Source organism: Felis catus, chromosome B3 (genome assembly GCF_018350175.1).
Source record: "Felis catus isolate Fca126 chromosome B3, F.catus_Fca126_mat1.0, whole genome shotgun sequence".
Lineage (NCBI taxonomy): Eukaryota > Metazoa > Chordata > Mammalia > Carnivora > Felidae > Felis > Felis catus.
In genome coordinates, this window is record NC_058373.1 from 55,477,276 (window position 1) to 55,502,186 (window position 24,911).

Consider the following 24,911-nt stretch of genomic DNA (forward strand, 5'->3'; position numbering starts at 1 on the left):
GAGATGGATTTTATTCAGTCGATTGCAATAGGAAACACCACAGATCTAAAGATTAGAGTGCTGGGGCGCCTGGGTGGTGCAGTTGGTTAAGCGTCCGACTTCAGCCAGGTCACGATCTCGCGGTCCGGGAGTTCGAGCCCCGCGTCAGGCTCTGGGCTGATGGCTCAGAACCTGGAGCCTGTTTCCAATTCTGTGTCTCCCTCTCTCTCTGCCCCTCCCCCATTCATGCTCTGTCTCTCTCTGTCCCAAAAATAAATAAACGTTGAAAAAAAAATTTAAAAAAAAAATAAAGATTAGAGTGCATATTAGTTTCTTATGGTTGCTGTAACAAATTACCACAAAATTAGTGGCTTAAAATGATAGAAAGTTATTACTCTTATAGTTTTGGAGGTCAAAAGTCCAAAATGAGTCTTATTGGCTAAAAAGGGCTGTACTCTGGAGAGTCTAGGGGAGAATCTGTTTCCTTGCTTTTTCCCACATCTAGGGCTGAATTCCTTGGCTCATGGTCCCTTCTTCTGTCTTCACAACCAGTGGTGTAGCATCTTCTCTCTGACTCTGCTCCTCTCTGCTTCCACCACACGGCCACCTTCTGTCTATGGTCACGTCTCCTGTTCCCCTCTTACAGGAATATTTGTGATTATATACAGGGTTGACCCAGATAATCTGGGATAATTGTCCCATCTCAGGCTCCTTAATCACATCTGCAAACACCCCTTTTTCATAAAAGGTAACTTTTATAGATTTTAGCAATTAAGACCTAGATCTCTTTTATGGGGCATCATTAGCCTACTACACTATATCCTAGAACAGTAGTTTTGCCTTAGATCTTTATAGGGAGTAGAAATAGTGGAAGAGGAAATATTTATTCCTGTGTCTAGCTAGTTTTAGGGGGACAAACAATTCTAACGTCAGCTAATTATTCATGAGACAAGGAACAGAGTCTATGGCTGACTTTGTCAGCTGATGTAGGCAAAAGGGGAACGATTTAGGTTTGCTCTTGTCACAGGTAAATACAGCAGTCACATCCATAAGTCTTGAGAGAATTATGAGAAAGAGTGGACAGCAAGTCTTATCTAAGCCTGTGGGGAATGGTGGTTCATTGCAGTTTGCCATTTTCTAGAACACAAAAGGGTGGGCGATTTGAGGGGGAGGGATGTTTGGGGATATTTCTTAACCATCATTGTTTTCCAGGAGCATAGAGTTCAGGTAACATTAAACATTGTCAGCAACTTCTCTTCCTTAAATAATTTTTTGTAGATCCCCTCACTGACCACTCTAAGTACACCCTAAGTTTCCATCATTCTCTGTTACAGTTTCCTCTTTATTTCTTCATGGTATTTTTCATAATCCATAATTATTTTGTGTATTTGTTTGTCTATCAAAACCATAAACTTCTTGAGCACGGGGAACACAGCTGTCTTATATTTGAAGAGCTTAGGACAATGTGTCTTCATATCTTCAGGACATTTTTGTTGAATTGACAAAAGAAGAAATACCAGATGGCCAATAGACTCAGGAGAAACTGTCTAGTAATGACCTCATTGGTAGTAAAAGAAATAAGGATGAAAATAACAGTGGGATAAGCAAAAAAGAGTCAGAAATCCCAGACAGGAGGACCCACATGTTCAGAGACACAGAGGTGTGTGCTAAATGTGAGTCACAGCTGGTGTGGGATGGAGTCTGAGCTGGGTGGGGTGAGGCTCCACAGTTAGTCAGAAACCAGACCCCAAAGGAACTTGGGATTTATACTTCCTATTCCCCTCAGTGCCCTGCATTCATTCATCCTTTCAACAAATATTTGTTGAATATATTTCATGTGCCAGGCACTGGTCTAGACGTTGGGGACATAGCAGGAAACAGAACAGACAAAAATAAGTCCGAATAAATAGAAGTGATTGAAATAAATAGTTCTGAGTGTTAAGGAGAAGAGCAAAGCAGGAGGGTGAGATGTGGAATGTAGGTTTGTGATTTATAGAGAGTGGCCAGGAAAGGCCTCCATGAGAATATACTATCTGCCAGGTGTGGAGTTGAGGGGCAGGGGGCCTTTAACCAAACTTAAAGGAAGTGACATCCTAGAGAAGGGCATTCTAGGCAGAGGGCACAGCAAACACTCAGATCCTAAGGTGTAAACTCACCTGTCAGATGGCTGGTGTGTTGGGGTGCCTGGGTGGCTCAGTCAGTTAAGTGTCCAACTCTTGATTTGGGCTCAGGCCGTGATCTCATGCTTCATGCGTCATTGGGCTCTACACTGACAGCATGGAGCTTGCTTGTGATTCTCTCTTCTCTATATGCCCCTCCCTTGCTTCTGCTTTCTCTGTCTCTCAGAATAAATAAATAAACATTAAAAAAAAAAAAAAAAGATGGCCATTGTGGTCTGAACAGAGTAACTTGGGTCTTACAGTTGTCGGAGATGAGATCACAGAAGCGGGGGAGGGGTGCAGTTGCAGGGCCTTGTAAGCTTCTGTAAGGATGGTGGCTTTTCCACTAAGTGAAATGGGAAGCTCTTGGAAGATTTTGATAAGGGGAGTAACATACTGTATTTCATTTAATAGGATCACTTGGGCTGCTATGCTGAATGAGACAAAAAGGATCGAGGCCTGATGGGGGAAGACCCTTCAGGAGGCTACTCAGTGATCAGGGGAGAAATGATGATGGTTGCACAGATCAGGGAGGTCGCAGTGGAGATGGTGAGAAGTGGCTAGATTCTGGATATATTCTGAAACTGGGTCAGATGTGAGATGAGAGAGAGAAGTCAAAGATGACCCCAAGATTCATGGCAAGGATGGGGTTGCCATTTACTGAGATCTGGAAGAATGCTAAAAGCAGCTTTGGGAAGGGAGGCCAAGAGCTCAGTTTTGGACACATTAAGTCCAAAGTTCACAAGTAATACTTTTTCTTTTTAACGTTTATTTATTTTTGAGACAGAGAGAGACAGAGTATGAATGGGGGAGGGGCAGAGAGAGAGGGAGACACAGAATCGGAAACAGGCTCCAGGCTCTGAGCCATCAGCCCAGAGCCCGACGCGAGGCTCGAACTCACAGACCGCGAGATCGTGACCTGAGCCGAAGTCGGCCGCTTAACCGACTGAGCCACCCAGGTGCCCCAGTAATACTTTTTCAAAAGCAAATTTGTTTTGCGAATATATCTGCGAGCATTAGGAAATCATAGAACTGGTGTTCATACCTCTCCAATGTGCTGATTGCATTAGTGGCTGCATAGTTTAACACGACTCAAGACCTGTTCTTGCTTTCTTCTCTGAACTTCCTACCTTCCCTGAGAATATTTCTACCTCTCCTTTGTTGGGAGGAGTACAAGGAAAATTAGAAAATTTAAGTACATAATTGCTTTGGAAGTAGAAAGTCCATATGTGAAATAACTCCTTTTGCTGATCTCTTGGGCATCTAGAAGAGCAGACAAACTGCATTCAGAAGGTCAGGACAGCCACTAGCTTTGGGGACATAGGTGCATTGGAACGGAGGCCCATGCTTTGGCCCCCAAGGCTCTGCAGCTGAGTGCACAGGTTGGCATGTCTTTCCCCAGTAAATCAAGTGTTTAGCTTTGGGCCCAAACAGCCCTCTGCTGAGAGGTCGTCCAGGCTAAGAAAGCAAGCAAAGGCTCTTTGCTTCCAATGCCATTGCTCTCGCCTTCTCTGAAGCCGCAACATTCATAACCTGGAGCCTGCTCTCACACTCTGAGTTCCCCTTCCATATCCCTCATCTTGAACTGTCCAACCTGAAAATATACTCTGCTTTGCTGCAGAGTCATTCCATGTAACTCAATTTTCCAGATAACTGAAGCTTAGCTGTCCTTTGACGTCACCTATGTGAAGGAGAATTGTTCTGAGGATGAACTGCACCATTCTTGCTTTCTTAACCAGAGTACCTGGAAGAGAACTGAACATTTCTGCCAGAAGGCTGTCCTCTCACAATGATGATGTCCTCTGGCTCTGATGTAGAGTCTGTGTTTGCTACACTTAATGACCTCAGACTGCCATGTTTTTGAGGTGTGTATTTCTTTTTCAAAGTGTTTCTTGTTTTCTTCTGCACTACCCTTGCTGTCATTCATTGTTAGTTTCTGCCCACTTAACGTGTTGGAAAACACTGACTGAAAAACCATGTAATCAGAACTATATATGCAGATACTGTCTGAGAACCTTGATTTAGTACTAGAGGATCTCTGAGGTCTTTTTCAGTTTTAATTTATTTTTGTGGCTCTAGATTTCCTGGAAAATGGGCATAATTAATTATGCGTATATAGTGGGCTTTTGTTTGGATACTTCTCAGGGTGTTTGTAACTTATTATCTAAGTCCTAACTTGGCTCTTAGTGGCTGATATATGATCTTCAGAAGTGTGAGGTACCATTTGTGATAGAATTCTAAGATGGCCCCTTCATGGTCACCCTGTGTAATTTGCTTCTCTTCAGCTTGGGCAAGACCTATGAGTATGATAGGATGGTACTCCAATGACTAGGTTACCTTCTATGTTTGGCAAAGGTAAAGGGATTTTGGATATGTAATTAAAGTTTCTAATTAGCTAGCTTTAATGTAATCAAAAGGGAGATCGACCCTGGTGGGTCTGGCTTAATCAGGTGAAGCCTTTAAGAAAGGGTCTAGAGTGAAGAGGTTTTCTCCCCTGCTGGCCTTGAAAAAGCTAGCTGCCATGATTTCTATAGTTGCAAGGAAATTAATTTAGTTAGCAACCACGTGAACTGGAAGCACCTTGAACCTCCGATGAGACCACAGCCCCAGCCAATGCCTTGACTGCAGTATTGTGAAACCCTGAGCAGAAGACTCAGTTAAGTGATGTCTGTACTCTCGACCCATGGAAACTGTGAGATAATAAATGGCTATTGTTTTAAGCTGGTAACTTTACAATAATTTATTATGGAGGAATAGAAAATTAATACAGCATCCTATTTGGATTTTGTGTTTAAAAGGTAAAAGAGCATACTGCACTTGCCATGCATGGGTTCACACAAACTTAATCACATTATGATAATTACCTCATCCTACTACGTATGGATAATATCAATTCTGAGGTTTATGCAGGCCTGGAAATAAAACCCAAGAATTTATTAAGATTATGCTTGTCCATTCCTGAGAATCAGCAAATAAAACGTGCAGGGCTGTTGTGGGAAGTCCAAGCCAACATTTCTCTGTCAGTCATTGTACCCAGGAGAGAATCATAAGTTTAAAAAAAAGATCTCATGTTAAAAATAAAAAAAGCTAAACTACACTAAACTTAGTGGATATGAGGTGGAGTCAAAGCGTTTTTACAGTGATGTTTTTTTTGCTTACTTATTTTATAGATAAGTGCAGCACAATATAATGATGGTACAATATCTTACATTTTTCATAGCTTTATAAAACTTTTTAAAAATGTTTATTTATTTATTCATTTTGAGAGAGAGAATCCCTAGCAGCCTCCGTGCTGTCAGCGCAGAGCTCGACCCGGGACTTGATCTCATCAACCCATGAGATCATGACCTAAGCCAAAATGAAGACAGTTGGATGCTTAACCAACTGAGGCACTAAGGTGCCCGAGTGTTTCATAAAACTTTTTAAAGCTTATTACATATGGCCCTCACGATATATGTCACTTCAACTTGACGTTGTATTTAATTAATTTAATAATTAAATACAACCTGGAAGGCAAGTAGTTTAGTTATTTATGGATGTCATTTAGAAAATTTTTAATTCCAGTATAATTAACATATAGTATTATATTAGTTTCAGGTGTGCAGGATGGTGGTTCAACAATTCCACACATTATGGGTTTCATTTTTACATTATTTAAAAAATACTCTTTTTGAGTAGTCATTATTGACACGGTAAAAATTGGATTTCTCTCTCACATACCTGTCCTTCATTCATCTTGTTTTCCTCTTTAGAGTCAACCCCTACTGGTTACCTGAGCATTCCTCTAGAGGTATTCTATGCAATAACAAATAAATATTCAAATTATCAATAAATATAGGTACCTAATGCTCACTAGGTGTGATTAAGTAGTTTACCCTATTTTCTAAAAAGATAAATCTGTATCCCTGATTATGACAAATTATTACCTCAATATATTGATAAAATTGAGTTGTTAATATTTTATTTGGGATTTTTCTGTGTTTATTCCTACAAGGAAGTTATTTGTCCTTTCCAGTTTTCATGGTCTGTTGTCTTTTGATATTGTTATGGTAGTTTCCCAGAATAACTGAAGAAGGGAAAGAGTTTTATCTTGCTCCATTCAGCAGTAGCTTAAATAGAATTGTAATTATCTCTCCTTTGAAAGTTTAAAAGATGTCACCTGGAAAAAAAATTCTTTGGGTTGATACCTTTCTGCAGCTAATTACTTGACAATCTTTGTGTTTTATTCTGAAGTATTAGGTTTTGTCAGGTATTTTATGTCTTCTTCTGTTAATTTTAGTAAAAAATATAAATTTTACTGGAAACTGATGTATTTCACTGGAATTTAAAAATTTACCAGGCTAGAATTTTATTTTTTATTTATTAAAAAAAAATTTTTTAATCTTTATTTTTGAGAGAGAGAGAGAGAGAGAGAGAGAAAGAGAGTGTGAGTGGGGGAGAGACAGAGAGAGAGACACAGAATCTGAAACAGGCTCCAGGCTCTGAGCTGTTAGCACAGAGCCCAATGAGCCCAAGCCGGGAGCTCAACTGACTGAGCCACCCAGATGCCCCCAGGCTAGAATTTTAAAGAGCATTCTTTAAAATTCCAAAGTTGTACCAATAGTCTCTTGCCTGTTCATAAATTTATAAATTTGTATGCATTTCTTTTTTATCTTTCAATGTTTCTTTTTTTGTTTTAGTAATAATAGCCACAAACAGTACTTGAGTTTGCCAGCTGTACTGTTTTTGTCTTTTCTGAAAATCATAATGTCTAACACTTAGTTAAGTTACCATGAAGCACTCCGCTATTAATACACATGATTTCATTTCTTTGCAACAACCCTCAAGGGTAGTTTTGTGGGTTTTTTTTTTTAACATTTATTTTTGAGGGAGAGAGAGCGAGGGGTGAGGGCAGAGAGCAAGGGGGACAGAGGATATGAAGCAGGCTCTGCCCTGTCAGCTCAGAGCCCAAAGTGGGGCTCAATCTCTTGAAATGCACGATCATGACCCAAGTTGAAGTCAGATGCTTAACGGATTTAGCCCCTCAAGGGTAGATTATGAATCCTCAAGTTATGTAGGAGAAAATGGATTCTTCAGGAGGCAGGGTAGTGATCCCTCCACTACTCAGTAAGGCAACTGAGACTCAACTCTTCTCTGTGACTCCAGAAACTGAGTTTTTGATTTTACTTCTCTACTTTTCTTCCTCAATTTTTTGAAAACAAGTGTTTTTGAAAACACTTTCTCTGCACAAAAAAGGAAGGCTGACATCATTGTTTCAACATCAGAAATCCTCAGAGAGGTGCATAAGACTGGGCATGCCTTGCTGAGGAGAGGGGGTTCCACCAGTGGAACAGGGCTGATGGTGCGGGAGAGCTGGTGGCTCCGCAAGGGTACATGGGCCACCTGCTGGGGCTGGAGCAAGGTCTGACTTCTTGGCCATTACTGCAACTAATTGATGGGGGTGTTGTGAGCTGTCAACAGCTGGGATGCAGTAGCACTAAAGTGACTCACACCCCAAGAGAAATTTCTCTTCTCCCCTTGTGGAGTTCAGACAGATCTCACCCTCAGGTTGGTGTGTCCCTAATCTCTGTAGAGGGAGGGATTAGAAGTATCTAGTGACCGGGGTGCCTGGGTGGCACAGTCGGTTAAGCGTCGGACTTCAGCCAGGTCATGATCTCGCGGTCCGTGAGTTCGAGCCCCGCGTCGGGCTCTGGGCTGATGGCTCAGAGCCTGGAGCCTGTTTCCGATTCTGTGTCTCCCTCTCTCTCTGCCCCTACCCCATTCATGCTCTGTCTCTCTCTCTGTCCCAAAAATAAATAAAAACGTTGAAAAAAAAATTTAAAGAAGTATCTAGTGACCTGGGGGGCAATATCCAGTCAGCCAGGGCCCCATGGGGCACTCTTTTTCTTTTTTTAAGTTCATGTATTTTTGAAAGAAAGCATGAGCAAGGGAAGGGCAGAGAGAGAGGGGGACAGAGGATCTCAAGCAGGCTCCACCATGATAGCAGACAGCCCCATGCAGGGCTGGAACCCACAAATTGCAAGATGATGACCTGAGCTGAAGTCATCCTTTAGGGACTGAGCCACCCAGGTGCTCTGGGTGCTCATTCTTTTAAACCACAATGATGACAAGCAGATATGACAGGACTTGTTGACACGGGGACCTCCACCATACCTCTTGGTCAGTGTGACAATCTTCCTATTTAATCTTAACTAGGGGTCTGCTTGATACCATCTTGCAGGGCCAGTGTAGTAACCCAGCAGCCTGAGAACAGTGAGACCCAGGGCCAGAATCGCCCATCCCTGTGAACTTTCTTCCTTATATTAGGAGACATGCACTAAAAGCTGATTTTCTCCTGGGCTCAGCCTCTGTGGAAAGCACTTAACTTTCTGGTACCTTTCCAGGGCATTTGTGAGATGCTCCACTGCACCTATGTCTGCTTCCAGTGCTGGGGTGGCCTCACTGGGTGGTCTTTTCTGAATACTCTTTGTATCCAGCAAAATGGATCCCACTCAGTGCTGTACTCTGGCCTACCTCCACTTTCTCATATCCAGATGCAAATTGTGGACAGGTTAGTGGAAGTCTTTCAGAGTCTCCTGTGATTTTTTTCCCTCTGGAGTATTGGTTGCAAGCTGACCTTTGCTGAATCTTGTCCCAAGTAAACTATAGCTTGATTGGTTTTTTTAAAGTTTTTACTTATTTTGAGAGAGAGAGAGAGAGAGAGAGAGAGAAAGAGAGAAGAGGAAGGGCAGAGAAAGAGGGAGAGAATCCCAAGAAGGCTGGGAGCTGTCACTGCAGAGCTTGTTATGGGGCTTGGTCCCATGAACCATGAGATCATGACCTGAGCTGAAATCAAGAGTTGGACCCTCCACCGACTGAGCCAACCAGGCACCCCCTAGCTCAATTGCTTTTTAAAAAGTTACCATGTTGATGATATACTTCCTTAGTTTCCTACTGTGATGCAGATCTTTCCTATTTTCATTTCTTTGGTCATTTCAGGGGAGATAGGATACTCAGTAGAGAAAGAAAGTCTTTGCTCCAGCTGTGCTTGGGGTGTTTTTTGTTTTTTTGTTTTTCTTTTTTGAACAGAAGTCTGGTCTTCCTGCATTTAAGGTATCTGTAGGACTTACAAAGAGAAACACTATGAAAATTAGTGATTGAATGTTTGGATCTGAGACTTCAGGGAGATGTGGGTGAGAAATACAAATTTGGGAGACATCAGCCTATGGTGGCAGTCACGTCACAGGAATAGGAGAAACTGCCTGGAGCAGGTTCCAAAATATTACAGATCATCAGTCCCTCTCCCAGATTCTAATTTAGCAGGCCTAGAGTAGTCTCCAAGAATCTACAATCTATTTTTTTTTTTTTGAAGCTTCCAAATAAAGATTTCTAGAATTGAGTATTAAGAGAAGAACTTGTAAGACAATGCTCCCAGAATGGTCCTATTTAGGTACGAAAGGTTTATGTCTATTGCACATAGTTATGTTGTAGGGATGGTGGCAGGGTCATCCACTGAAAAAGTGATGAAGATTTTGAGAATCCATGATGAGGAAGAAGTGGGGATACTGTGGAGACACATAGACAAAATGAGAGGACTGAGAGACACCAATGCAGGTGATTGTGCAACTGTCTCCTTCCTACTCAGAAAGTTGAGTGTAGACAGGAAGATGAATGGTTGGCTTAACTGAGTTGGGTGAAGCATGGGACAAGTACAGGGCATTAAGGGCTACAAAAATCTGCTGGTGTCTGACCACTGCCTCCATCCATTCCATTTTCTGCTGCCCTAACCTAACCTACTCTGGACCTCAAAGCCACAGTCCCTTCTGCCACCTGACCCTTTTCTCTCAGTCCATGTACCCTTCTTTTGTTAACCTGGAATCCAGGGATGTCGCTTCAGTCACTATCTTGCCGGGAGCCCTCAGAAAATTAAATAACTAGTTTAAGGTCAAACTACTATAAATGGTGAGATGAAAATTTGAACTTAGGCCAGTCCAAGTTTTGTTTGTTTTAAGACCACTATTTTATAGGACCCCCGCGATGGGAACGGTGATGTCCTACCAGACCCTGGTTAATGAAGGACTTATTGCCCCAGCCACCAGGAATGCAGTTAGCAGTCAGACTTCAGCTCCCAGGCCCCTCAGGGATCCCTTGGCTGCAGAGAACTGCCTCACCCAAGGTTACACCCCTTCGTGGGCAGCACACATCCAGTGATGAATCAATGCATAAATATAAAGGCCCGGCCCTCTCAGCCCTGCTTGGGACTACTCAGAAGGAACTTTCTGTCTCCAGAGCTCCCTGTGACATTGGCTGAGGCTGTCCTCGGGCCTGCATCACAGCTCACCTTTCCTTCCACAGTTGTTGATCCCAAGAATACTCCTTAATAAACACACTGCATGCTAAATGCTCTTTCAGAGTCTGTTTCCCACACTGGAACCCAGTGTGCAACAGCCTCTCAAGGATATAGGAGCCAGACTTTCCTGTTACAGAAGTCCTATTACTTCTCACTTTTCCCAGAGTGTTTCTGAGAATTGTCAGGTCCAAAAGAAGCTGAATGCTCCTTCCCCTGGTCACAGGACCGCATCTCATACAGTCTTTGGATTTCAGTTCTGTAGGGCTCAAGAGAGATGGCTTAATATGGGGCTGAGTTAGGCAAACAGTCCTGGATTTGGAGTGCAGCTAGCCTGCTGCTTAAATCTTGCTGACTGTTTTTCCCTTTTCCTCCCTAGTCATCCTCCTGAGCTGAGTCTGGGCTTGGAATTCCTAATCTTGATTCCCAGTTTCAAACAAGCTTCAGACAAGGCAACTGATTGAAAAATTTTTTTTAAGTTTATTTTGAGAAAGAGAGAGAGAGACAGCGTGAGCTGGGGAGGGACAGAGAGGGAGAGACAGAATCCCAAGCAGGTTCTGTGCTGTCAGTGCAAAGTCTGAAGTGGGCTTAAATTCACACACCCATGATATCATGACCTGTGTGCCAAGATCAAGAGTCAGACGCTAACTGACTGAGCTACCCAGGAGCCCCACAACTGATTGAATGTTTAATGCTCACATTTGATATGCCATTGTACCGTGATCTTAGTGACTAAAAAGTAAAAACATGAGCTAGGCCAAAGCAAACAAATTTCAGTGCTTTTATTTCAGGTTCATTGTTTTCCTTGTATTTTAGCAGTTAGAATAAACAGTCGAAACATGTTAGGAAAAAAAATTAAGTCATCCATCAGAAAAAAAAATTATAGGGTTTTCAATGTGATTAAGTATAATAAGAATACTAACAAAAATGAAAAAAATCAATACTTGCATGTTACACACAACATACAATTTTGTAATTTTGTAAGTTTCTCCATTTTACATTTTAATTATTCTTTTCAATCCACACAATCACTATATAGAGTAACTAAGTATATGATTCAGGATATATTTGTTTATAATGGTTTGAAAATTTGTGGTATTTGGTTTTCAGTTAGACATCTATGAAGATTTCATCTGTGTTAACCACTTAATTAGAAAAAAATATGCAATGTACTATGATGGAGATTTCAAAATATTTAGCAGGTGAAACAATTGAAATTTATCTATTAAAATGGAATCTAGTTTATTTAATTGGAATATTGTTGCCTTCTAATCCAGCTAACATACTCTTCAGTCAGCAGCAAATTGAAGCCCTATGTTATCAATGATCGCTCAGATCACTCTAAGTATATAAGCTATGTTACATTAAATAACCTTATTTAGGTAACTGCTTTAAACATTCTGTAGACTCAAGTACTTCTTAAAGTTTTCAGTTATTGATTTTCAAATCTTCTTTGTAGGTATAAGCCTCTCAGAAGGCCAAGCATAATCACAGTTCCTACCCAGCCGGTCTTTTCCTTTGATAACCACCCATGGTTACTATACCAGCCTGTCAATAAGCATTTAATGAAAACCTGCTATGGGGCTGAGGCCTCTCCTGGAGCTGAGAAGCAAACAAAAGATTTGCCTAGAGAAGCTTACAATCAAGTTGGTGGTTTTCATGAGCATAAGCCAGCATGGTTTCCTTGATTTTCTTATTTATCAACAGCAACAAGAAATTGTTTTTCTAGGGGTAGCATTGAGTTGGACACCCTCTTAAGCTGAGAGAGGAAAAAAAATAGCCCCCAGTAACTAATAAAAAAAAATGGCATAATTTATGTGGAATCCTGTACGATTGTCTCCAGAGGTTTGCATATCCATCTATCAGATTTATAACATGAAGTACCACACATGTTTCTTAATTATCTACACATTAAGTTAAGAGGTGTTCTTATCCTTCATGTATTAAGAGTAAAATGTCAGCACATTTTTGTGGTTTCCTCTAACTAGTAAAACAGGAGGGAGGTTCTTCGTGAGGATTTCCAACCAAGCCATGTACAACCAATCTGATATAGATCCTTTTCTCGCCACTGGAAGGCTCCTGACAGCAATGGAAGAAAAATTTTAAAAGTGACAATTACTACAGGCAGTAACATCACTAGTCATCTGAGCTATTTAATAACCAGTGGCCTGAAACTTTTATAACCCTCCCCCACAAAATGAAAGCATAGACGTTATTTTGAATATAGATATTAAACTGATATATTTCTTGGATAATACAAATATCTATAAACCAGAAAAATAGGCTTAGGCACTGTAGAGTAGCAACAAAGCATAACTATAAATTTTCACTCCTCTTTAAATAGAAAATTTGATCAAGCAATACCTCTCCTTTTTGAATGGAAATGATATTCCCAGTAGTTTAAGTCTCTTATATTTGGCAGAAATCTCAGAAAACAGCTATTTGAACCCTCTCACCCAAATTGGGAGACTGTTCTAGGTCTTAGGTGGATAGTTCTCCAGTGTAGACCTTGAAGACATATTAATCTTCACACACAGGAATCAGACCATGAGGTATAAACGTAAAATAGTTCGTTTTCATGTTTAGCTATCACTGCTTGAGTCCACATTCATATTTACAACAGGTACACTTCTAACATTTGTGGGATAGAGGGTAAGAGTGGAAATGGGAAAGTCCCCTGCCTTTTTCTCCCACCCTGACCTCTTCTAACAGAGCAAGGAGCCTCCTGAACATGCTATAGACTCAATATCTCAGGACCATTCCCAGAGAAGGAGCCCATGAGCCTCAGAGGCTGACTTAAGGTCTGCTAGGCAGGGAGTTCCAGGGTCGGGTTCCTGGAGCATGGTCTGAAGAGGAACCCAGGGTTCTACGTGGGCACATGCCCTGGCCCCATGGGTAGGGCACACCGGATGGAAAGTCCAAGTGGGGCCTTCTAAAGCCCACGGGCTCCAGTTGGCAGGGTCTCAGGGTGGCATTTATTTTCCTTCACCGTCTAAAATCCCACATGTTCCAATTTTTTTTAAACTTTCCACCTTAATAGTTTGGACTTTTTAAGTTGATTAACCCATTTACCTAAGATTTCCCATTAACATTCTTAAATATCTGCAGTGATACTTACAGGACAATGAGATTAGCAGCTCTTGAGTGTTCCTGTAAGAGTTCATTCAGGCGAACTTGGCGGTAACTCTGTGGACAACATTCAGGTTTTGTTGAGGGCAGTTCTACCAGAATTATGAATGATAATCTATCTTCTTCCCTCAAATAGTGGAGAAGTAGAAAAGCCTCACTTTAAAAAATTACAATTATTTCATCCATATTTGGAAACTAACGGCGTTTTAAAAACTCATGAGAATTTTTGGAATTAAAAAGAGTAAGACAAGGTTGTCATTGTGCAATAGTGGCTTATTAAATTCTAAGGGAAAAAGCAAGCAAGCAGAAGACATGGGTAATAGTAAAGAGAAGATGAGAATGGCCAGATGTGGGAACAGGTTTGAGGTAGAAGAAAACTAACTGAATCTTGATACCTAAGAACATAAATTATATCCTCACCTACACTGTTTAGGCTCTTTGAATATTTTATCAGCACAGGGGACTCGTTCCAACTAAAAAGTCAACCAAGACTCACTTGGAAAAATAACTACATTGATGATTTTGCTTTGATGAAAGTAATATTTATTATTATATTGCATTGGTTCAGAAACCAAGGCTTAGATGTATGATTTGCTCAATTATATGAAAAATCTTTGTCAGATCTGGGCAGTTTATTATACACAGTTTATAAATTTCAGCTCAGGGGGCTCCTGGGTGGCTCACTTGGTTAAGCATCCACCTTCAGCTCAGGTCATGATCTTGCAATTTGTGAGTTCGAGCCCCACGTGGGGCTCTGTGCTGACAGCTCAGAGCCTGAAGCCTGCTTCAGATTCTGTGTCTCCCTCTCTGTCTGACCCTCCCCCATTCATGCTCTGTGTCTCTCTGTTTCTCAAAAGTAAGTTAATAAACATTCAGGGAAAAAAATTTAGCTCAGTATTTTTTCTACTAAATTTGAAAGGCTTTAGTATCTCTCATTCAAATTTGTTTCAAATTCAGCTCCTAATGTAGTTTATTTAAATTCTGTAGTTTAGAGGTTTCTGTGGCCCTTTTCCTTGAATATCTAATCCAATTCAAATGTCAGTTCTTCTACTTAATTCTGTTGTCCCAGCCCTTTTCATTATCCTCATGATCACAACTTCATTCAGCTCAGGCCACATGGGGTAACTTCCGTCTTCTGGGTTCTCCAGAAAATCTCCCCACTTTATATCCATCCTACAACATGTGCCCAATCCAACTTTCACAATTCTTGTTCCAATTGCATATTTTCTCAGATCCCTTTGTTAGTTTTCATAGCCTCATCAGGTTAAAATTTCTTTGTTACTTGTGTTATATTGTGAGTCAACTACCTTGATGTACTTTGCACACATATTGACTTAAATTATTTTAGACTGATGGGTATGTCTCCTGTTCTATAAAATTAAATTTGAAAGAAGACTTCATAATATATATATCAATAATCTGGTTTTTTTTAATCTTTTTAAAAAAGAATTCATTTCGGGGCGCCTGGGTGGCGCAGTCGGTTAAGCGTCCGACTTCAGCCAGGTCACGATCTTGCGGTCTGTGAGTTTGAGCCCTGCATCAGGCTCTGGGCTGATGGCTCAGAGTCTGGAGGCTGTTTCCGATTCTGTGTCTCCCTCTCTCTCTGTCCCTCCCCTGTTCATGCTCTGTCTCTCTCTGTCCCAAAAATAAATAAACGTTGGAAAAAAAAATTAAAAAAAAAAAAAGAATTCATTTCATATTAAAACTGGAAACTAGTTTCTAAATCCTCATATCCCATAATATGATTGAAAAGCACTTGAAAAATGCAGAAACCCTGGATCTTGAATAATGAAATTCTATAACAGACAATGTTACTTCTTGATCATTAAATCAACTGTTGTTTTCTTTTGCAGCTAGTTAGACAGTAAAGTAAAAATTAAGGAAGACAAGTCCTTACCTTTTCCTTGACTGCTTCCAGTTCTGCATCTGTAATTTTCCACGGGGTTTCTCTCTTTAATTTCTCAGCAGTTGTTAAATCTTTGCAGCTTTCATGGAGACGATATGGTTCAATCATCTCTTCAAAGACTTTCCAGCTGAAATTGGAATTATAAAGGAGGGCTCACAGTGGGAAACTAACTCATTATTTCACAGATACTCCAGGTATGACTGGCTCTGCTGGCTGCAGAATCAGAGCTGAATGTCATGCAAATCTTTTAAGAATTATCTTTGCAGGGGACTTACTGTGAGTAAAGTCATGGATATAGTACTGCCTCCCTACCCAAGGCAAGGCCTCAACATGTTTGAGGCCTTGTTAGCCTACTGGGTATTAGATCCTCAATATAAACGCACCAACACACAGATAGCAATTATTCTGCAAATACACTTTCTACACGGTATAGTCAAAGACACAGTTGTAATGTAGACATGTTAGCCCATAAATAAGTTTCCATCTGCTGAACTGAGTTTCCATCTGCTTATTGTACAGACTGTATGGGAGACATTTATGGATTAATGTGGGAGATGAGCTAGGTTCCTTGGGGGTGGGAGCTGGCAAGTCCTGCCCTCCCCTTTAGTCCAAGCACCCCACCCCCTGCTGGCAGGGGGCTGTGGACAGCTAGAAGAATAATAAATTTAATGGTTATAGGGCAATTTGGATGTATGCTGCAAATAATGGAGCTTTCGTCCTTCTGATGTCTGCTGTTGCTGCCTGAGATTTTTAAATGACTGTTTTTCAGGTGCATGTCAGAGAAAAGAAAACAAAAATCAATAATATTTTAATGTCTAAAAATCCAAGGCCATTTTACAGCAATTAAGAAGATGTCATTGAGTAGAAAAGTAGCAGTGCTATCTCACAGCTGTAGATCATTTTAAAACTTGCTAGAAAATCTCATTCTTGTCTTTCATAAGAATCTCATAGGATTTTTTTAAAACAGCAGTACAAAACAAAGCTTATAGTTTATGAGAGTAGTTGTCTTTAGTGTGCTACTTTAAGATGATCTCAAATATAAACAAGATCTTTTGATTTCATATAATGTAGCTTACTTATAATTTAGTACCTTTGAATTGAGGGGGAACTAAAATCAAAGTGCTGTTAGGTTAAGGGGTGCCTGGGTGGCTCAGTTGGTTAGGCATCTGACTTCAGCTCAGGTCATAATCTCATAGCTCGTGGGTTCAAGCCCTGCATCGGGCTCTGTGCTGACGGCTCAGAGTCTGGAGCCTGCTTTGGATTTTGTGTCTCCCTCTGTCTCTGTCCATCCCCTGCTCATGCTCTGTCTCTCTTTCTCTCTCAAAAATAAACAAATATTAAAAAAAATTTTTTTTGTTTAAGTGCTATTAGGTTAAGGAATTAAAATATGAGGAGATGAGTTCAATGATCTCATCAGTTGCCCTGATTTAGGATTTGCAGATCAAAGTGCAGAGATTACAAAGGAGAACATGCCAGTGTGCCTTTGTTAGGGATAGAAGAGCTACTTAATGTAGTAGAGTTCTGACATTTTGACTCATTTAGAACGATAGACAACACCAGAGAACACTGATATGCCTTATTATTCTTTCAGCTACACAATATTTCTCTTTGTTATTCCTTCCAACAGTGCCATGCCTTCAGAGACCTTTGGCAGTAATCTGTGCAGTGGAAAGACCCTGGCCTAGGAGAGAAGAGCCTGAGTTCTTAGTCCTGCTCTTCCATTGTCCTCCTGGACCTGGATAACCTTGCCTGTAATAGGAGGTCATGATGGTTGCTCAAAGCTGGCAATGAGGATCGGTGTGATGGGTAGATGTGATCTGGGTAACAGTGCTCTGAGAAGTATACAGTGCCCTGTAAAACCAAGGCATTCATTTTACTGAATAGCCACAGGACTGAGGTTAGTACTGACTCTCTGTTTAAGCTCTCCACGTAATTATTTTGATCAGACTACATTTTCTTTGCATCTCAACCCTGGTACTTACTAGGAAGACCAGTTCAAAAATAGTTTCCTAAGAAATAGAAGTAGAGTAGAGGTTGCTTGCTGTCTCCCTGGTATTCATACTATGCCCCTTTGGATGGGAGTGACTCCATCCTCAGCATCAGCTAATCAGGACAATTCTATTCCTTCTACCAGAGCATTTGGCCCGGGTAGACACATAGCCCAGGCAAGGTTGACCAAGAGGCACCTAACATCCCATTGACCACAGTAAGTGGCTCAGTGGCTCAAGCTGGTACAACCTGAATGGAGCCCATGACCTGAGTTCGATGACTGAAGAAGAGACAAACCTTCTCTCCCACTGAACATAAATGAGCAAGTATGTAGATTGCTATTGGCTGTCATCCTGTTTTTATGAGCTAAATCAATTTGATTGATGATTTCATAATGGAAGGTGGGGTAGAGATTATGGAAGAGAATTAGTCCTTGATTACAAAATTAACCTTCTAGATCAAACTTTGCCTGAAAGCCAAAACAGTTGGATTTTTCAGTTATGTTTGCAAATAATTTTCATTATTCAAGTCATTGTCAGTTTTCTTTTCCTGGTATTGAAACATGCTAAGTGACACAATAGGTTATAATGGGACTGTATTTGCCCATTTACTTTGTCTGAACTCTTAACGGTTCCTTGTCTATGTTCGTCTTTGACTTCATCCTAAGGTTCATCCCTGAACTGGCCATTTTCCATCCTCCTAGCTAGGTGATGCAAAGGTGGCTCAAGATTTCTATTCTGATTCTCATTAAATCTGACTTTTCTTTTTAATTCACTCTAGAATAGGCCAAGATTTACATGCTATTGAATGTAAATGGCAATGAATTCAATTTTAAAAATTAACTTATACCTGCCCTGCCTTCCCCATCCTGTTCTTCACAATAACAAAGTTAAAAAATTTTTTAATTGCAAAAAATTTTTCCCTAAGTTCATGTAAGATTTCTTTTCTCAAATTAATATACCAGTTGTTTTGTGACCACTTTAGTAGCTTCAAACTAAATTATCCAGTTAATTGCTTCTACTTTCTCTTTAATTTCTGTATAAAGATTGTTGTCTTTTTGGCCTATGGCTTTTAATTCAGCATATTCAATAAAAAATTAATTTAACCACAAGAGATTTTCAGTTTCTCCAGGCTCAATTATTTTCTCATTAACTTTGCTTTTATACTCCCTTTCACCCTTGCCCAGTCATATTTATAATGTTTCTATGATCAAATATCTCCATCAAGACTTACTGATATTTTATGGGTAGCTGAAAGATTTATTAGAGGTAACTTAAGGCATTTAACATTAGCCTCCAACTTGGGAATCATTGACAAACTATTTTCGACATTGTGTGTCACCTGGTGACCAAAAAAAAGCCCAGTGATGGAGAAATGATTATTAACGGTAGATAGGGGCTGTCTAGTCAAGAAAAGCTGAAGTTGAGCTGGTGCCCTAAGCGTTGGGCCCTGGAACCAGGGCCACATCAGCCCAGAGGAAGAGTCTTCTTCCTCTAATTGAGCCACTCAGAGGAGATGCCTTTTAAAAATTATCACAAACGCCTCAACAAAGTAGGTTTAGAGGGAACATGCCTCAACATAATAAAGGCCATAAGTGAAAAACCCACAGCTAATCATCAACAATTGTGAAAAACTGAAAGCTTTCCCTCTAAGATCAGGAACAAGACAAGGAGGTCCACTCTCACCACTTTTATTGAACATGGTACTAGAAGTCTTAGCCACAGCAATCAGACAAGGAAAAGGAATAAAAGGCATCCAAATTGGTAACGAAGAAGTAAACTTTCACTATTCGCAGATGACATACTACTGTGTATCAAAAACCCTAAATATTCCACTAAAAAATTACTAGAACTGATAAATGAATTCAGTAAGATCACAGGATACAAAATCAATGTATTGAAATCCATTGCATTTCTATACACTAATAATAAAACAACAGAAAGAGAAATTAAGAAAGATATCCCATTTACAACAAAAATAATAAAATATCTAGGAATAAGTTCAACCAGGAGGTGAAAGACTTGTGCTCTGAAAACTATAAAACATTAATGAAAGAAATTGAAGATGACACAAACAAATGGGAAGATAATGCATGCTCATAGATTAGAAGAACAAATATTCTTAAAATGTCTATACTGCTCAGAGCAATCTCCAGATTTAATGCAATCTCTATCAAAATACCAACAGCATTTTCACAGAACTAGAACAAATAATCCTAAAATTTGTACGGAACCATGAAAGACTCCACATAGCCAAAACAATCTTGAAAAAAGGAAAACAAAAGAAAAAAGAAAAACAAAAAAAGAAAAAAGATATCTGGAGATATCACAATTCTAGACTTCAAGTTATACTACAAAACTATAGTAATCAAAACAGTATGGTACTAGCATAAAGACAGACACATAGATCAATGGAAGAAGATAAAAAACAAGGAACAAACCCATGATTATATGGTCAATTAATCTTCAACAAAGGAGGCAAGGGCATTCAATGGAAAAAAGACTCTCTCTTCAACAAATGATATTTGGAAAACTGGACAGCAACATACAAAAGAATGAAACTAGACCATTTTCTTACATCATACACAAAAATAAACTCAAAATGGATTAGAGATGTATATGTGAGACTTGAAACCATAAAAACCCTAGAAGAGAGCAAGGCAGTGTGACAGTGGCCATAGCAATATTTTTCTATGTATGTCTCCTGAGCAAGGGAAATAAAATCAAAAATAAACTATTGGAACTACATCAAAATAAAAACCTTCTGCAAAGTGAAGGAAACAATCAATAAAACTAAATGGCAACCTAATGAGTGGGAGAAGATATTTGTAAATGATATATCTGATAAACTGTTAGTATCCAAAATATATAAAGAACTTACATAACTCCACACCCAAAAAAGTAAATAATCCTGATGGGTGGAAGACATGAACAGACACGTCTCCAAAGAAGACATACAGATGTCCAACAGACACATGAAAAGATTCTCAATATCACTCATCATCAGGGAAATGCATACCAAAATTACAATGAGATATTACTTCATACCTATAAGAATGGCTAAAATAGAAAACACAAGAAAAAGTAACTGTGGTGAGAACGTGGAGAAAAAGGAACCCCATGAAATGTTGGTGGGAATGAAAACTGGTGCGGTCACTCTGGAAAAGTGACTTTTTTTGGAGGTTCCTCAAAAAGTTAAAAACAGAACTACACTGTTATCTAGCAATCATACCACTGGGTATTTTACCCAAAGAATACAAAAACACTAATTTGAAAGGACATATGCATCCCTATGTTGACTGCAGCATTATTTACAATAGCCAAATTATGGAAGCAGCCCAGTGTCCATCGACTGATAAATGGATACAGAAGAGGTGTATATAGACACACTGGAATATTATTCAGCCATAGTAAAGAATGAAATCTTGCCATCTGCGGCAACATGGATAGAGCTAGAGAGCATAATGCTCAGTGAAATAAGCCAGTCAAAGATGAATACTATATGATTCCACTCCTATGTGGAATTTAAGAAACAAAACAAGCAAAAAAAGGAAAAAGAGAGAGAGAGAGACAAACCAAGAAATTTACTCTTAACTATAAAGAATAACCTGATGATGATCAGAGGGGAGGTGGGTGGAAGATGGGTGAAATCGGCGAAGGAGACTAAGAGTACACTTATCATGATGAGCACTGAGTAATGTATAGAATGGTTGAATTACTACTTTGTATCCCTGAAACTAATATTACACTATTAACTACACTGGAATTAAAATTAAAAACTTAATAAAAAATTATCACAAAGTACCAGATGTGCTACCAGTGGCCATCTGTGAGATTTACTGAATGATCATTCTCTGTTTTAAAATAGGGTTACCTTTACATATTTGAATAGATTTGCCAACACCAGATACGTGACTGTTTTACAAAGCAATATGGCGTCAGTTATGGTGGAAGACTGAAGAGAGGAGAATGGCACTTCCAGCACCCCTCTTCTTGGTGGTGTCTTGTCTTCACACCAGGTGACATTAGCTGCAAAGATTCTTTTACTCCAATATAAAATGGATTTTGTTTTTTGTATCTTCCTCAAGACATTGAAATATCAGAGAAAAAGATCTCCAAAATTGTGAAATCTAATTCATTTTTTTTCCTGAGAAAGGGAAATAGATCTCTTCATTGTAGGATGGTGAGGATATTAGAAACACCGAATTAAAATGGAGTCTAAAATCAAATTTAAGATACCAGGACAAAAGCAAAAATGCCTGGTCCTTTGTTTCTTGCTACTCTCCATAATGTCTGCTGCCTAAAAAGAGGGAAAAAAAAACATGGCACAAAGTTCAGGGTTAGTAAAATAAATTGTGTCTAGACTATGATGGGCACTCAAAGAATGGAAAGACATTAGTGGAAGAGGTACATTGACATTCTTCATGATAGGACAGATAAGACAGGTATGCAGGGGGTGACCACAGCAGCTGGGCAGAGAGGAGCATGGAAGGGAAAGAAACAAGGACTTGAGTAGAGAAAACCAGATTGATGGGTATAGAGGCAAAGGATACAGGAACAAATTAATCAGTAAGCACAGACAGTCCTTAGCTACTGCTAAGACAAACAACAGCAAGAGGAATTTGGCTGCAAGAAGTAGATGACTAATTTGTGCCCAGCATTGAGCCAGGGCCTCTGGAAAATCCAAAGGCAGTAGGGTACACCGTGACTACCCTCCAGACAACAGTAAATGGCTCTATGCTTGCAGAGCTCTGGCAGGCTCTGGCCTGTTGCAAAGTAGCACATGCTAGGAAATCATTGTACCTGCTGTGTTATGAAATAGAATGCATTTCCACCAATTAGAGACACAAGATGAGCCTGTTTGATCACATCTCTGCAAATGCCAAGAGGTGATGACTTAGGAATTAAAATTCTTCAAATGAAGTGTGGGAGGTTACCAGAGATTACTACATGACAACCCAATTCATATCAGAAAGTTAATTACATTTACCAAGGAGAATTATAAACTTTGTTCTTAATTTTTCTTAAGTATTTAAAGCTGCAGAAATAGAGGAATACAAGGCATTGGTGGTATATATGATATGAAGACATATTCCATGGTAATAACCAAAATGTAATCTGTTGATTATAGCTTTCTTATCACAGTTAAAACATTTTGGGGGCTCCTGGGTGGCTCAGTCAGTTAAGAGTCAGACTCTTGGTTTCAGCTTCAGGTCATGATCTAGAGGATCGTGTGTTCAAGCCCCAAGATGGGCTCTGTGCTGGCAGTCTAGAGCCTGCTTGGGATTCTCTCTCCTTCTCTCTCTGCCCCTCCCCACTTCTCTTTTTTTCTCTCTCTCTCTCAAAATAAATAAATTAAAAAAAAAAAAAGGTATTTTGTAAAGCCACTTTAATTGATCCATAGCCTTAGAGGAATCATGAATACCCTCAAATAACACAAAGTTCAATGTTGTTGTTTAGTCAATAAGAATGCATCTTAAATCTAGATGTTTCTCCATTAGTTATTAAAGTCATCTAGGATCAAAAGAAGGGAAGGGCAATAAGACTGGAGTGTGGAACTGCAACCCATCAAGAACTGCAGGCGAAGGGAGAAATGACTGATGGCCAACAGAAATGAGAAGAGGTCCAACAGGCCACCGAGAACCTAAGCTATACTGAGATCCTCATTTCCCTTTGTAGTCTCAACCTTGAAGGACCACTCCACACCGAATCAAATGTGCTAAATTGCATCCAGATGTTGGGACGCCTGGGTGGCTCTGTCAGTTGAGCATCTGACTCTTGATTTTGGCTCATGTCATGTTCTTGCAGTTTGCGGTTTTGAGCCCCACATCACTGCACTGAACTGAGCCTGCTTGGGATTCTCTCTCCCCTCTCTTTCTCTGCCCTTCCCCACGTGCATGGATGTGTGCTTTCAATCTCTCTCTCTCTCAAAATAAATAAACTTTAAAAAAATTTAAATTGTATCCAGATGTAATAGTAAATATGATTCTGGACTGTAAACAGTTGAAAATGTTTTATAATTGCTAAATTATCACTAGGTATTTTATTCAGTCTCAGCTTTAATTTCCAGGCAATTTTCTTACACCTCTGGGAATTCCTGTGAGAATCTAACCTACAAATTGTTTTCACATATATGGACTTGACACATTTAACAATTAACAAGGGTTAAAAAGATGTCATGATCTGAAGACATTTAAACAATTACTTCAATTTTGTCATTTAAAAATTTTGAAGCCAATACATTTCTTTGCCAGGCTTCAGTTTTAGAGGACCCCCTGCCTCGCCAAATTTCATAGCTTGACGTGTTGGGTCCCTAGTGCCTAAAAGTGAAAATGGCCATGGAGGGTGGGTTCTGTCATTGTGCCAAGAAGACTCAAGCTCTTTCTATCTTCTCTATCAGAGCTCCCCCTGCAGGATGCCCCACTAGGAATTTTAAATGATGAAAGCTTGCCCCCGACTGCTCAGTCCCAAAGAGTCTGAGCCCGTACTTCCTGCTATTTTGGCCACCACGGAAAGCAAGAACAGGAAGGGCAGTTCTAAAATGCTAACTAACCTGTGTTTCAACAGCTCTCCCTCTCAAGCTCAACTTTACCATAAAACCTTTTCCTTCTGTTAGAATTTATTTGATAGCTCGGCATGATTATTTGAAGTCCTTTTTTATTATATCTTATTAGGCAGTCACTGCAGTGAATAGATAACATTTCTACCCCTTAATAATCAACACAAAAGAAAATGAGAGAGTACCAGGGGTAAACAATGGATCTTGTTAAATGTTTCATACCTCTCTTTGTTTGGCTTAATGTTGATGTCTCCAATGATATGGATATCTGCAAATTTTATCCTAAATTTGCTCAGAAGGGAAGCCATTCTGAAAACATAAAAGAGAAATACCCCATCACTGCATGTTTCGCTATTTTCAGTCAAAGAGGTTTGTGTTTAAGATACCACAAGCAGTCCTGTCTTATTTCAGGTTCACTTTCACACAAAGGCTGTGGTCAGGGTTTGGTTTTCATCGCAGTGTATTAAATGTGGACCAAGCGATTCCACCAAAGACAGAGAAATTCATGTAGGTACAAACCCTGGAAACAGAAAATCCAACCCTGCATTCATGTTCTAGGTAAGAAAAAATAGAGCTGTACATGCTTCCTTATCATTTTGGGGGAAAAAAAAGAGGACAAGTTTTAACATTACTGGCTATTACCTTGCTGATAATTTTTATAGAGTTACTGACAATGTACTGAAAAACTAATAATTATGTCACATATATTGGAGGTTCTTTCCCTGGCAACTGGAATTTTTTATATAATTTCAAAGTTACAGAAAAATTGCAAGGACAGCACAAAAAAAATGCCAGATCCACCAGCTGTTTATATGTTGCTCTATTTCACTGAACACTTTTTCTTCCTTACATATAGCTACCTCTA

The 24,911-nt window shown here is 39.7% G+C and overlaps 1 protein-coding gene across 5 annotated transcripts in view; it reads right to left on the reverse strand.

The window, feature by feature from the left end:
* Positions 1–11,231: 11,231 nt before the first annotated feature.
* Positions 11,232–24,911, reverse strand: part of SLC12A1 (solute carrier family 12 member 1) — a 103,713-nt gene continuing 90,033 nt past the window's right edge. For all 5 annotated transcript variants that reach the window (XM_045059366.1, XM_003987165.3, XM_045059363.1 and 2 more), the window contains 4 exons: positions 24,269–24,355; positions 15,491–15,626; positions 13,583–13,650; positions 11,232–12,543 (listed from right to left, as the gene is read on the reverse strand). In XM_045059366.1, the coding sequence (XP_044915301.1) occupies positions 12,408–12,543; positions 13,583–13,650; positions 15,491–15,626; positions 24,269–24,355 (427 nt within the window). In that variant the 3' untranslated portion in view covers positions 11,232–12,407. The remainder of the gene's footprint in view (positions 12,544–13,582; positions 13,651–15,490; positions 15,627–24,268; positions 24,356–24,911) is intronic.